This window comes from Ranitomeya imitator, chromosome 1 (assembly GCF_032444005.1).
Source record: "Ranitomeya imitator isolate aRanImi1 chromosome 1, aRanImi1.pri, whole genome shotgun sequence".
NCBI classification, from domain to species: domain Eukaryota; kingdom Metazoa; phylum Chordata; class Amphibia; order Anura; family Dendrobatidae; genus Ranitomeya; species Ranitomeya imitator.
In genome coordinates this window covers 333,514,910-333,529,814 of record NC_091282.1, presented here as the reverse complement: position 1 = coordinate 333,529,814, position 14,905 = coordinate 333,514,910, and the positions used below count along the sequence as shown (strand labels likewise).

Genomic DNA, 14,905 nt, shown 5'->3' with positions numbered 1-14,905 from the left:
GTCTCAGAGCTCGTTCTATTATTTTGGGTTATTGTCAGATCACTGTATGTGCTCTGACCTCCATGTCCATTGTGATTCTGAATTGCCTTTCATAACAAACATCATACTTTGGAGGTGCTTTTCTGTAAAGGGGACCAGACAACAGCGCTAAATGGAAGAGAGGATGGATGAGGTAAGGTATCACAAGATTTTGGCCAACAGCCTCCTTCCCTCAGTAAGAGCATTGAATATGGGTCATGGCTGGGTCTTCCAGCATGACAATGACCCCAAAAAACAGCCAGGGCAACTAACTAGTGGCATTTCAAGGTCCTGGAGTGGCCTAGCCAGTCTCCACACATGAACCCAATAGAAAATCTTTGGGGGGTAGATGAAACTCAATGTTGCCCAGCGACAGCCCAGAAACCTGAAAGATCTGGAGAAGATCTGTACGGAGTGGGCCAAAATCCCTGCTGCAGTGTGTGCAAATTTGGTCAAGAACTACAGGAAACGTCTGACCTCTGTAATTACTGACAAAGGTTTCTGTACCAAATATTACATTCTTTGTAGGTGGGAAAACTTGCACAATCGGCAGCGTATCAAATGAGAAGAGTACTGCATGCACTGGCGGGAGTACATTTTTGAAGTTGTTCATTGCAGATAAAATATGCACTAGATGTTCTGCCTCCTGATGAATTGGGCGTATCTCATTCCAGCGACATGTTCATGAAGACTTGAGTACAAAACGCCAACTTTGATGAATCGGGGCCATTGTGTATAAGGTGCAGGTGACCGCTTATTTCTTCTCTGGCAGCTGCTGCCATAGGAATGTAGTATTCACTATGTAGTAGCCCTGTAGAACAGAAGTCCATGCGTCCTGGCAGGCATCTGGCGGTGGGACATCTTCAGAGCCACTCGCCTCCATCTACAGTTCAGAAAACTTCAACGAGGTTGTCCAGACCATTAAGAAACAAGTGATGTAGTGTAAGATCGGGAATCCTATCGGTGTTTATATACCCACTGTTAGGACTCTGCTCTACCTCACTTGCCCAGTGATCGTCTTGTGTGATATACATACTTACATGACGACCTTTTCACTTTTCTTTGTTTCATTGAGAAGTGGAGGACAAATGAGACCGAAAGTATGCAAATCACGTGAGTGGTCTGTGACGATTACCGGGCGAGTGCTGCCGAGTGCTAACATTGTACATTACACACGATCTTACAAAACATTGTTATTTTTTCTGTGGGTCAGTAAGTCCCTCAGATAAACCTTTTGTGCTCACAGTACTATATATCAATGTGGAGATAATTACCGTATGTTAATAGGGTGACAGATGCAAGATCATTCCTTGTCCATGTGCATTCCCTGCTTTGGCAAAAGCTCCAAGACTCAAAACTAATCCCCACCTAATGCCACCCTCGAGGGCTTGTTAGCCTGCTAGCGTTGTGGAAAATACTGTGATTTACAATGGAATCTTGTGTGTTACTACAGTGCCGCTGCCAAGAGCAGGTAGGGTATGGTGCATGCGCCATGACTGGGGTCTGCATGAGCAAGGTCACCGTACACCAAGGCCAAGGAAACACGGTTTAGCGTAGACAGCTAGAGCACGTGCCACAACTGTGACCACCTTCGGAGCATGTGCCAGCTCATTTACACAATAAAACTCCATGTTCTCTTTGACTAATTGATCTGTGATCACAGCTATGTTTTAAAATGGCTTAAAGGGGTATTCCCACTTCCAAGGTCCAATATATAGTAGGTGTAATATTAATATTAGCAAATACCTCGAATTAGATATGTGGTGTAGTTCTTCTGATTCGCTATTTTGCTTACGTCATGTAGGGCATTGCAGTAGCTTAGGTTTCTCCAGTCACCTTCCACGACAGCGGTACTGGAGGATGTCTCCCCGCCCTAATGGGGGACAGGAAACACAAAGAGGTTAAATACCCTCCCCTTCCTGCCATCTCCAGTGTTTTTCCTGTCCCCTATTGGGGCATGAAGAGGTCCTGCGGTAGTGCTGCCGTGGCCGGCGATCGGAGCACTCAGGTCTTACCTAGCCGGGCAGCCTGGGTCGGGATGTGTCTCCTCCCTGCGGCGCTGCTCCCGTCTCCCCACATGGTGCGGACTCGGGACCCTTTCTCCGCTCCTCCCGCGCTCCTTCGGGAGTAAAGCGGAGCGGTGTGGTGCGGCCGGGGTCCCCGCGCGGCTCCCCGGCATTTCCTCCTCTCCTCATGACCGGAAACAGTGGACGCGCGAACCGGAAGTACCCGAGGCTCCTACTTTACGACATTCCATGTCTGTGCTGGGATCTCTAACATCTTGTATCCAGATGGTACCTTGGGCACAAGCCCATGTCCTATCATCCTGGGACGGTCAGCAGAGTTCTCTCTCCAAGAGAGTTTGCCTTCCCAATCATGTCAAGGCATCCCTGGCATGGTGGCTACGGGTTCGAAACCTCCAAAAGGGGGTCAGTTGGGATCAGATCCCACTAAAGACACTAACATCGGATGCCAGTCAAAGGGGATGGGGAGCTATAGTCGAGGGAACCCATTTCCAGGGCACCTGGGGCCCAGACATCAGAGCAAGCTCTTTAAACTTCAGAGAACTGAAAGCAGTAGAAGAAGCATTAAGAGCTGCATCCTCCCTTGTTCAAGGACACCATGTCAGAATATATTCCGACAACATGACCACGGTAGCATACCTTCGTCATCAAGGAGGCACAAGATTCAGGAAACTAAAGACCTTAGCCTCAAACATTTTTTTCTGGGCAGAGAGACACATTCTCTCTATCTCAGCAATTCACCTGAAGGGGTCAGCCAATACCCAGGCAGATTTCTTGAGCAGAAGGGATGTGCATCCAGGAGAATGATGTCTGGACCAGGAGGTCTTTCTCTCCCTGATTTCCAGATGGGGGATCCCAGAGGTGGACCTTTTTGCCAACAGTCAGAATGCCAAGCTGCAAACTTATTTCTCCTTAAATATGACAGACAGAGCACTGGGCATGGATGCGTTCTCTCACCCATGGAGGTTCGAACTTGTTTATGCATTCCCTCCGATCCCATTAATATCGAAAACTCTACAGAAGATCCGATCGGAACGAGTTACGGCGATTTTGATAGCGCCAACATGGCCAGGGAGGAGTTGGTACAGCGCCCTGTTAGACATGGCCCAGGAAGGTCCAGTGTGTCTACCTCAGAAGGAAAATCTTCTTCGTCAGGGTCCATTGCTGCATCCAAACCTTCACAGATTGAATCTTTCAGCATGGCTTCTGAGGCCGAGATACTAAAGGCAAGAGGTCTCTCAGATGGAGTAATTCATACTCTCCAGAACAGTAGAAAACCCATAACAAATGCCATTTATGCCAAAATCTGGAAGAGGTTTTCATCGTGGTATCTTCCAGACATTCCTGATCCATTTCATCCAAATATTGCCAAAATTCTGGACTTCTTGCAAAAGGGTCTAGAGTTGGGTCTTAAGCCTAACACCTTAAAGGTAAAAATTTCAGCACTTAGCTCCTATTTCGATCAGGATCTAGCCAAACATCGGTGGATCAGGCGCTTTGTTACTTCAGCAACTAGAATCCGTCCCAGAGTTCTCAACAATACTCCTCCTTGGGACCTTAATCTGGTCCTTAAGAGTCTAACTCGAGATCCTTTTGAGCCTTTATCTCATATTTCATTAAAGGTTCTTACCCTAAAAACGGTCTTTTTAGTGGCTATTACCTCGGCCAGACGGATAGGAGAACTGCATGCCCTATCCATACAAGAGCCTTACTTAAGGGTACCGTCACACAGTGCAATTTTGATCGCTACGACGGCACGATTCGTGACGTTCGAGCGATATAGTTACGATATCGCAGTGTCTGACACGCTCCTGCGATCAGGGACCCCGCTGAGAATCGTACGTCGTAGCAGATCGTTTCAAACTTTCTTTCGTCGTCTAGTGTCCCGCTGTGGCGGCATGATCGCATGGTGTAACAGATATCGTATACGATGTGCGCATAGTAACCAACGGCTTCTATATCGCACATACGTCATGAAATTATCGCTCCAGCGTCGTACATTGCAAAGTGTGACAGCAGTCTACGACGCTGGAGCGATATTGTTACAATGCTGGAGCGTCACGGATCGTACCGTCGTAGCGATCAAAATGCCACTGTGTGACGGTACCCTAAGGGTAACATCTGATAGTATAATCCTGCGTCTAGATCCTACCTTCCTACCTAAAGTAACATCAGACTTTCATAGAGGTCAGGACATAGTGTTGCCCTCGTTCTACCCAGATCCTTCTAATGTGAAGGAAGAGTCCTTCCACACTCTGGATGTCCGCAGAGTGGTGTTACATTATCTTTCACAAACAGAGAGTTGGAGGATTGACCAAAATCTCTTCATTCAACTCTCCGGGAAGAACAAAGGCAGAAAGGCTACGAAAAATACTATCGCCAACTGGATTAAACAAGCCATATCTCTGGCATACTCATCCCAGAATCTACCACCTCCTCCATCACTGAAGGCCCATTCTACACGGTCGGTGTCAACATCATGGGCAGAGAGGGGTGACGCTTCTACAGAGCAGATTTGCAGAGCTGCCACCTGGTCATCAGTACATACGTTCACCAGGCACTACAGGCTTGATTTCAACCGGGATTTAACTTTCGGCAGAACAGTTCTGCAGGCGGTTGTCCCCCCCTAGAAATTATTTGTTGGTACTACTCCAGTACCGCTGTCGTGGAAGGTGACTGGAGAAAATAGAATTATTCTTACCGTTAATTCGGTTTCTAGGAACCTTCCACGACAGCACTAATTTCCCTCCCTATCTGATGATTTTATTGGATGATTCCTGCACTTAAGTGGTAACTATACATACTACTGTGTCCAGAAAAAACACTGGAGATGGCAGGAAGGGGAAGGTATTTAACCTCTTTGTGTTTCCTGTCCCCCATTAGGGCGGGGAGACATCCTCCAGTACCGCTGTCGTGGAAGGTTCCTAGAAACCGAATTAACGGTAAGAATAATTCTATTATCCATGGTTATGACTACTCATATAGTAACAGTTAACTAGCTCTTCCTGCTCGTAACCTTGGTTACCTAAGCTACTGCGATGCCCTGTATGACGTAAGCGAAATAGCGAATCAGAAGAACTGTACTACATATCTAATTCGAGGTACTTGCTAATATTATTAATGTTACACCTACTACATTTTGGGATAGGATCATGGACATGGGAATACTCCGTTAAAGTCCCTTAACTGAAGTCGTAGTTGGTTTATGCGTGCTAAACCGTCTGACAAATTCTCTTTAATTCCTCCCTCCTGCCAAGTGCTGCTGGATTGTGATGATGAACACAAGGCTTAAGGTCCATTTACACTAGCTGACCACCGGCACTAAACAACTGCAGGTCAGTTTCCGGGTTTGGTGGTCGGCGGTCATTTAATAGCTTGACGCTTGACTGCAGACCGTGCTTGAGATGCGCACTGAACAATCGGCGCACATAGCAGGGCTGTGGAGTCAGAGATTCGGAGTCGACGTCATGGAAATGGAGTCGGAGGTTTGGCTTACCGACTCCACAGCCCTGACACATAGGCCTCCATTATTCTCAGCAGTGCAGATGCCATTGGCACAGGGCAATGCACTGTCAAGAACGATGATCTTTTGGGCAAACCAAAAGATCATTTCACCCGACGAACAAGTGATTGTCAGCCTGTTTTGAGTGCATGATTATCATGAAATTAGTGTTCCTAGGAATGATTGCAGGTTCTCATGACGTTGTTGGTGTTTTTTTTCCCCTCCAGATGGCATTACCTACAATCCCATCTCAGTGGCACAGTCGTAGTAGGGTGCTGGAGAAGCAGATAGTGCGCCACAGAGAGCAGGAGGCCCGATTCCGGAATGAGTGGGATACCGCCAACCGGTATTTCAGACAGTCCGATGTGTGCAGCAGCAAACAGGCCCAGTGGAGTTCGCGGGTCTCGTATGAACAGAGGTAAGGATGTGAGCTTATCTGCATTCGTCAACCAGGAGATTTGTGCTTCCAGGTCAGAGGTCTTTGTATCTGGTGATATAATAGCCCCTATGATTAGATAAATGTGACATTACAGTGAGGCAATGCCGGACCTTTCATACCTATTCATATGGATTGCTTTGGTCACTTATTATTCCCCACCTTCCTGTTACTACGCCCATTGCACATAGAGATCTGCCCTGAGAGCCACGTGTGTGTGTGTGTGTGTGTGTGTGTGTGTGTGTGAAAACAGTGGATGTCAATGCAGAACATGTATCTGAAGATGATTTGCTATAACACGTTCCTTAGTATGAACGCTTACCATCGAGAAAAGCAGAAAGAGGAGAAGAAAAGAAACCTGGAGCGACGTAGAGAAGAGCTTCGCAAGCTGTTACAGGAAGAACGAGATTCACTGGAGGAGGAACTCCGGGAGCTCGCGCAAAACCGGGATCCTGAGATCACTAGCCTGAGGGAGAAGGCTGACGGGCTGAGGTCGGCACGGGAGGAAAGAAGGAAAAAGGTTTCCTAACATTGTTCCCCTTACTCCGATCAGTTCAAAGGTTAATGAATTGACACTCAAAATTGTGTTTCATAGCTCGCAGAGGAGTTACTATACGAGCAGTGGAAGAAGAATAATATGAAGCTGCGTGAGGTAAAAGCCTAGCTTTTAGTAAAACAGATATTGACTCAAAATAGTGCACGGGCTTAAAGGGAATGGGTCAGCAGGATTTTGCACACTAAACTATTTATATACGCATGTAGGTCTTTAAGAAACAAGCCCAGCAATAGCTTTACATGGCCAGTCCGTTCCTCCGTTACTGAGAAATCAGTGTTGAAATGGATATGCAGATGAGGCTAAAGAGCTATGGTAGATCAGGAGCCTCTGTCACTCCAACTCTATTCTGTGCTGAGCGGCCCCTGAAGCCACACAGTTTAGAGGCTGTCCGTTGAGCAGGATGAGGCGGGGCTGGGTGGGGGAATAGAGCTGGAGTGACATAGGCTTCCGCTCTACCATAGTTCTTCATCCTCATTTGCATATCAATTCAAATGCTGATTTTTCAGTATTGGAGGAGTGGACTTTCTATGTAAAGTTATTGTTGGACTTGTAGCTGTGGGGCAGGAAGCTGCTGCCAGACTTCCCAGACAAGGTTTATCAATCTCTGTATACACAGTGGTGAACCAGTGCCATTGTACACACTTTAGGAAGGACTGACCATTCTTCCTCCTTTGGAGCCAGTGAACATGTGATCACTGGGTGCAGGGAGGGAAGAGGAGCTGCAGGGTCCTGAATATCTAGTAAGCTCTTCTGTGCAGGCCGGAGACTGGAATTTCCCTGTAACTGGGGCTAATATACCAGGGAAATTAGCAATAAGAAGAATGCATTGATATGTTAAAATGCCCTCTTCCCTCAAAGGTCTTTTAAGGCCTTACGGGTGGCACAGCGTATAAATAAAATGAAAAAAATAAAAATGGCAACAATAAAATGATAAAAGAAAACCCACTTGATCGGTTAACTTCTTTTCCTCCTTGGATGTATTCTCAATGTGCTGCCAGACACATTAGTGGTGTCTTATTTCCCTTCAGAGCAATTATCCCAACTTCCTCATACTTTTCAGATTGGCAGCTCAAGATGATATTTGTCTAATGTGTATGTCCACCTTAAAGGGATTGTCTCATCATCAAAAATAGATGGAGAATGGAGGGATTTTTAATTCTCTTGTTTACTGCTCATTGCCTCGGTTACCGGCCACCTCTGTCATCTTTACCAGTGGCTAGCTTTCTAGATAAGTAGCTCAGCAGTTACTAGCTGTTTGCTACAGAGCCTACAAGCTGGCTGGATTGCTGTGAGGGTCTTAAGGTACCGTCACACTTAGCGACGCTGCAGCGATACCGACAACGATCCGGATCGCTGCAGCGTCGCTGTTTGGTCGCTGGAGAGCTGTCACACAGACCGCTCTCCAGCGACCAACGATGCCGGTAACCAGGGTAAACATCGGGTTACTAAGCGCAGGGCCGCGCTTAGTAACCCGATGTTTACCCTGGTTACCATCCTAAAAGTAAAAAAAACAAACACTACATACTTACCTAACGCTGTCTGTCCTCCAGCGCTGTGCTCTGCTCTCCTCCTGTACTGTCTGTGTGAACACAGCGGCCGGAAAGCAGAGCGGTGACGTCACCGCTCTGCTTTCCGGCTGACCGACGCTCACAGACAGTACAGGAGGAGTGCAGAGCACAGCGCTGGAGGACAGACGGCTGTAGGTAAGTATGTAGTGTTTGTTTTTTTTACTTTTAGGATGGTAACCAGGGTAAACATCGGGTTACTAAGCGCGGCCCTGCGCTTAGTTACCCGATGTTTACCCTGGTTACCAGCGAAGACATCGCTGAATCGGTGTCACACACGCCGATTCAGCGATGTCTGCGGGGAGTCCAGCGACGAAATAAAGTTCTGGACTTTCTTCCCCGACCAGCGACAGCACAGCAGGGGCCTGATCGCTGCTGCCTGTCACACTGGACGATATCGCTAGCGAGGACGCTGCAACGTCACGGATCGCTAGCAATATCGTCTAGTGTGACGGTACCTTTATTCTTGCAGTTTGGAAACAGGCAAAGATGATGGCGTCTGGGTACCAACGAGCATGGCAGAGCTAATGTTCGGTATACATGTAGATTGAGGACCTATATTCACCTTTTCATATGTATATATTTGAAATGGCTAGTTTTACGTTAGCCCATGCATGCTCATAGCTACATATGCTTTGGTTGTGCTTATTTCCCTTATCAGAAAATGACAGCTTTTATGTTCTGAATGTCTGTGCAGGTGGAATCCAGTCTACATAAAAAGCATGTGGTTGATGCCTGGGAAGAGCAGGTCACAGAGAAGGATCAGGTGAGTGTTGGGCCCTTTATTCTGGTTTATTGCAAATTTACTATAAGTGGTTTGGTGTAGTTTCTTTCTTGAGGTTTAGCTCCAATTGCACAAATGTGACTGCAATTCAATACTTTTCCTTGTAGGAAAAAATAATTGAAGAGGAAGAGAAAAAGCGGCTTGAAAACCAGTATGAGCTCGCTAGGAAAGAGGCCCTGGAAAGAATCAAAAAGGAAGAGGAGAGACGCCATCAAGCAGAAAAGGAGCGTGCCGAGGTCCTGCGGCAGCAAATGGAGGAACTTAAGTTCAGGAACGTGGAGGTAAGATGTCAGATAGATACAAATTTATGGGAACATTCCATCCAAATGCGTGGGGACTCTGTAGTTATCTTCTAGGACTGAGTCAACAGTCCGGGTCATAGGTCTGCATAGGAGGCGTGCACAGAAAATGACAGGATATTTGCAAAGCTGCAATATTTTTTATTTTACATGTTGTAGAGCAATTTTTTTTTTTGCAAAGGTGCTTTGTTATAATTCATTTAGGAAATGAAATGTTATTCCTGATAACTAATGTGTAGCTTCATATTATATTACCTTCATTACAGAGCTTATATTTGCAGTTATTACAGTAAAACACAGCTTTAAATTGCTATTCCCATCTCCAAGATCCTATCCCTATAGTAGACGTAGTAATAATAATTATATTAGTTAATACCTCCAATTAGAAATGTAGTATAGTTCTTCTGATTCGCTATGTCTCTTTCCTCATGTTAAGGCATTGCAGGACATTAGGTATTCATGGTTACAGCCACTGATATAGTGACAGTTAGCTAGTGGTCGTAACCATGGATACCTGAGGTCCTGCAATGCCTGGACATGAGGAAAGAGACACAGCGAATCAGAAAAACTATACTACATTTCTAATGGGGATATTTGCAAATATTATTGCTCAATATTGGGATAGGATCCTGCAGATGGTAATACCCCTTTAACCTTACATTGATATTTTTTTTTTTAACTTCACTTGGCAATGGAGTAACCATAGTCAGATACCTAATAAAACACCTAATTATCACCAACTCTCCATCACTTAGGCTCAAAAGTTAAAGAAAGAGCAGGAAGCTTTATTGAGACAACAGTGGGAAGTAGAAGAGCTTCAGGAAGAGCGGAGGAAAACTGAGGAACGGAGGAAAAAGTCAGAACTCGGGTGAGTGCCACACTGGGAATCTGCTGGATTAGAAGCATTGTACAGCAAAATCTGTAGATACAACCAATGCTGACCATTTTAAAGGGGCCCTGTCATCAGAAAATGGCAGTTCATACCAAATACAGGCGCGCTGTGCTTCATGGCGGGGCCAGCCATTTAACTACACCTTTCCATCTGTCTCCACCCTCTGGCTCTATGAAGAGGGGGGTGGAGATAGAGGGACAAGAAGCAGGTGGGAAGGTGTATAGAAATGACTGGTGCCACCATTGAGCATCGAGCGCCTGCACTTGCTTTGAACAGTCATTCTGTGCTGACAGTCCCATTAAATTAAAGCTGAATTTATTTCAAATACACCCTGGCTTTATTTCACAATTGTCATCTGAATTCACTTTTCACGAATACTGAGTTATGTGATTCTACAACGTAAATATTTGGATTCATTGTATAGAGAATTGAACATTGATCAGACATCCGTGATCAGCTCGGCCCCCGGAGCTCCCACTATAAGTGGAATAAAGGGTCCATCTCACCGCGGTACTGGTACTGTGACACCCATTATCCTGAGGCTGTGTCTTCAATTGAATGGGGCTGTGCTGTTGCCCCAAACTTACCACCAAATGCTGTCCCTCAAGATTCCATGGATCAGATGATCACCCCCACATTGCGATCATCTTGGTTTGTTTTGATGATCTGTGAGCTGGTGCGCTTCAGGCCATCTCCGATCACACATTTGATGGCTTTTCCTAAACCTCTCCACTTTGGATGGAGCTTCCAAGCTGCGAACCGAGGCTGAGAAATAATGTAGGAAAAGACTATTGCCGATGGCAAGGATACAATCAGTGTGACAGTGTGTGAACAGTACGTCAAAGAAATAAGACGAGCTCTTCTGTACTGTGAGTGGAGGAACCATGGTACCTGTGCCAATCTTTATCATCTTAGTAGTCCAGACATGCCTGATTACACCGTTGGGCCGACACTGGAATTCAGTGAAGAAGCCGTCGCTCGCGGTTAGTCACGTGGACTAGGCGGTTGTATATTCATTACATTTTTATGATCTTTTTAGTCACTTCCTGAGTCGGCAATACACGGCACAGATGAAGAGAAGAGCCCAAGTGGTGCAAGAAGAACTGGTAAGAGATGTGTCATACGTAGAAATTGCAGAGCATTTTATTATAATTTGTCAAGCAATGTTCTCTCGCTTTCTCCTTAGAATGGATATGTTCTTAGATGTTCTACTAAAGACAAGATGTCTTCCCCTAAGTAATCACAGAACAGCAATTATATAATGCACCAGATCCCAGGATGTATAGTCCTAGTGACCATGGTTCAGACTTGCTTTGACAGATCCCTTCAAGGGGCTGGTCCACTAATTATACCCACGCTGGAACAGGTTATTCCGAAACATTTCCTAGAACTGTGGGCATTTATTAACCCTGTAACCTTGCTTTAATAGTAAGTAGATCAGTGTAATTGAGCTAGCTGTACCTATATATCTGTGGCAGGAGGCGGCTGCTCTCTCACTACAACTATGGCGAATAGACCTAATTATAACAGTTGTCTCCCATCCTCACACCTCACATGGAGAGATCCAACTGCCCACCGGGTAGTATTATTGCCAAGGATAATTCTCATTAGTTGCAATAGGACCCATGCTAATATATTTTACTGACTTATATAGCTGCATTAATTCCACCTCGCTTTCTCAGACTTCATCATTATCACTTTCCCCATTGGGGCGCACAATCTAGAATTCCTTTCAGAATGAGTGTAGGAGGAAACCGGAGAACCCAGACTAAATCCATGCAAACACGGGGAGAATATACAAACTCCTTGTAGATGTCCGTGGTGGGATTTGAACCCAGGACCCCAGCGCTGCAAGGCTGCAGTGCTAATCACTGAGCCGCCGTGCTGCCCATCCTTACTGAACTTTGGTACAGATAACTTGGCCAGTTGCCATCCGGTGTACAGTTGTACTTCACCACGCCCTTTGCCAGAGCTTGAAAGTGTGCCTGGACAAGCCCTTTAACTAGTTCGCTGATCACACATCATCACACCCTGTAAGATATGAGTAGTATATTTACTGTAAAATCCTAGTAGAACCAGCACGGATGAAAAATTGTTACATTTTGTGAGGTCCTGAAGACCAGGAATAGCTTGGCTTTTAAGGGTTATTATTGAACAGTGTTCCTGTCGAACACACAGTGAAGTTTGCACCAGATTCATTACTACTGTAAAAATGCTGGATCAGACAATTCCCACACAGCTCAGCACCGTGTGCTGCGATGCGATGTTAAGTCTGTCTTTACAATGGGAATCAATCTTTGTTCTGTTAGGAAATGGACATGAAGATACTAGCTGCCCTCATCAGTAAGGAAGATGAGGGGCAACGCTCGCGCTCAGCTAGACGGGAGCAGGCAGCCGCAGATGCAGCATGGATGAAACGTGTCATTGAAGAGCAGCTACACCTGGAGAGGCAGCGGGAAGCAGAGCTCGATACCCTTTTCAGGTGACAAATTGCTCTTTAGACAAAGATCTAGCATTGGGTACTGTGGTTTTTTTTTTAATAAGAGGAACAAAAAGACTCTTCATCAAGACTACCTATGAAACATCTATGATATTATACTGTAGGGATTCACGCTATCAGGTAGGCATTGGGTAACGTTCACACAGTTAATGTAGTTTGGTCTAAACAGGTGCAGTTTTATTGCTTTCATAAAACTCAAAGCGATTCAAAACCAAAAACAGCCTCTTCTGGGTACAAGGGTATCTCCGCAAATAAACAGTTCCTTTAGCAGGGCACATAATTCACTGCGGGCTCACCCGTACAGACCATTCTCCCCAAACAAACTTCAAACACAGAAGAGGCCCAATTCCACCAGACTCGGTATCCCCTTCATCCTGAGCTCCAGCAGCTTTCACACTGAACAGGCCGTAGATTCCACACAGTTCTCTGCAGCTCCAACACACAGACTGCTCAGCTTTCCCAGGTAACCCGTGCAGTCTTCATTCAGATGGACACCTGCACGTCTTTCTCTCTACCAGCTACAGTTAACATTTTAGCTGGATACTGACCAGCTTCCGCACGCTCAACTCTGCTCCATCCAGCAGACTGACACCCCTTGTGAACACAGGGCTGATTTTGGTAAAAAGCTAGGCTGATGCATCTAATCAAATTCTACAAAGCTAGGACTGAACCCTGTCCTACATGGCTCTGCTGCAATAAACAATGTTTTATAGGGGTTGTCTCATTAAAAGCAATTTACATCAAATCACAGGACGGGTAACAAATGTATGATAGTCGAGATTTGATAAAGGGTAGCTGTAGTATACATGTGCGACCACAACTCCCCTCAGTTTTGAGCTTGTGGAAGGGATAGTTCACATGCATGACCAATACTCCCATAGGCCACGACTGAAGAGGAGGTGACATGTACATACTATTGCTCCATTTGCTCATGGGACTTTAAGACACCATATTTCTGAGTCATTGAGGGTCCCAGCTCTCAGACCCCTAATGATGGTATGGGGCCTATGATCGTAGAATCAGGGCCTGTGTTCACAAGGGGTGTCAGTCTGCTGGATGGAGCAGAGTTGAGTGTGCGGAAGCTGGTCAGTGTCCAGCCAAAATGTGAGCTGTAGCTGGCAGAGAGAAAGAGATGTGCTGGTGTCTTTTTCTGAATGGAGACTGCAGGGGTTACCTGGGAAAGATGAGCAGTCTGTGTGTTGGAGCTGCAGAGAACTGTGTGGAATCTACGGCCTGTTCAGTGTGAAAGCTGCTGGCGCTCAGGGTGAAGGGGATACCGAGACTGATGGGATCGGGCCTCTTCTGTGTATGAAGTTTGTTCGGGGAGAATGATCTGTACGGGTGAGCTCGCAGTGACTTATGTGCCCTGCTACATGAACTGTTTATTTGCGGTAATACCCTTGTATATTTCTATCCTTTGCACAGGTTATACATATTTTTGCACAACCCTTTTAACTATTTCTGGAGTGTCCATAAACTATTAGGCTATGTGCACACTTTGCGGATTCCATTGCGGATTTTTCCGCAGCGGATTTGATTAAATCCGCAGTGCAAAAAGTACTGCGGATTTATCGCGGTTTTTTGTGCGGTTTCCAGTGCGGTTTTAGACACCTGCGGATTTTTAATATGGAGCAGGTGCCAAACCGCTGCGGATTCCGCACAAAGAATTGACATGCTGCGGAAAATAAACCACAGCGTTTCCGCGCGTTTTTTTCCGCAGTATGTACACAGCGGTTTTTGTTTTCCATAGGTTAACATTGTACTGTACACCGCATGGAAAACTGTTGCGGATCCGCAGCGTCAAAAACGCTGCGGATCCGCAGCAAAAACTGCAACGTGTGCACATGGCCTAAGTCTACGGAGAATCTACGTTATACATTGCAGTGACCTTCTCAAACGTCACTGCATAGTCGAGCAGCTGCCCAGGTTCCTACAACTGCTAGAGACGGCTGTCAGATGTATTACCATTTTCACCCTTTACCCAGTCTTGAAAATAGGAAACGCTGTCATGGGAATTCAGGTTAAAGAAAAACCATGGTTTATTGCCATTGCCATAGGGGGAGGGGCACAGTGTTTAAAGTGCATGAAAAAAAAAACAGCAAAAATAAAATAGAGAAAAAAAGGATAAATAAAATAAAACTCTAAAAAAAGACACTGCAAGTCTAAATTGCTGTTAGCCCATTTCTCATCAAAGAATGTGTACAATATATAGAAATAATTTCAAGGGAAAGGGATATACAATTTAACCTTTCTAGCCGTCCTTTTACGACCAGAAAGACAAAATGTGAAAAATTTATGTTTCCTATTTTTCGTTACATTTCCCCCGATA

At 45.6% G+C, this 14,905-nt stretch overlaps 1 protein-coding gene across 2 annotated transcripts in view; it reads left to right on the top strand.

Moving 5' to 3' along the window:
- TCHP (trichoplein keratin filament binding) overlaps positions 1-14,905 on the top strand; it is a 52,946-nt gene that overhangs the window by 15,110 nt on the left and 22,931 nt on the right. The window contains exons 1-9 of one of the 2 annotated variants that reach the window (XM_069759330.1): positions 5,261-5,377; positions 5,772-5,962; positions 6,290-6,500; positions 6,576-6,632; positions 8,799-8,867; positions 8,993-9,166; positions 9,940-10,052; positions 11,116-11,182; positions 12,386-12,558. In XM_069759330.1, the coding sequence (XP_069615431.1) occupies positions 5,772-5,962; positions 6,290-6,500; positions 6,576-6,632; positions 8,799-8,867; positions 8,993-9,166; positions 9,940-10,052; positions 11,116-11,182; positions 12,386-12,558 (1,055 nt within the window). In that variant the 5' untranslated portion in view covers positions 5,261-5,377. Of the gene's footprint in view, positions 1-5,260; positions 5,378-5,771; positions 5,963-6,289; positions 6,501-6,575; positions 6,633-8,798; positions 8,868-8,992; positions 9,167-9,939; positions 10,053-11,115; positions 11,183-12,385; positions 12,559-14,905 lie in introns of those variants that run through there. The other variant, XM_069759320.1, reaches the window with a different exon arrangement.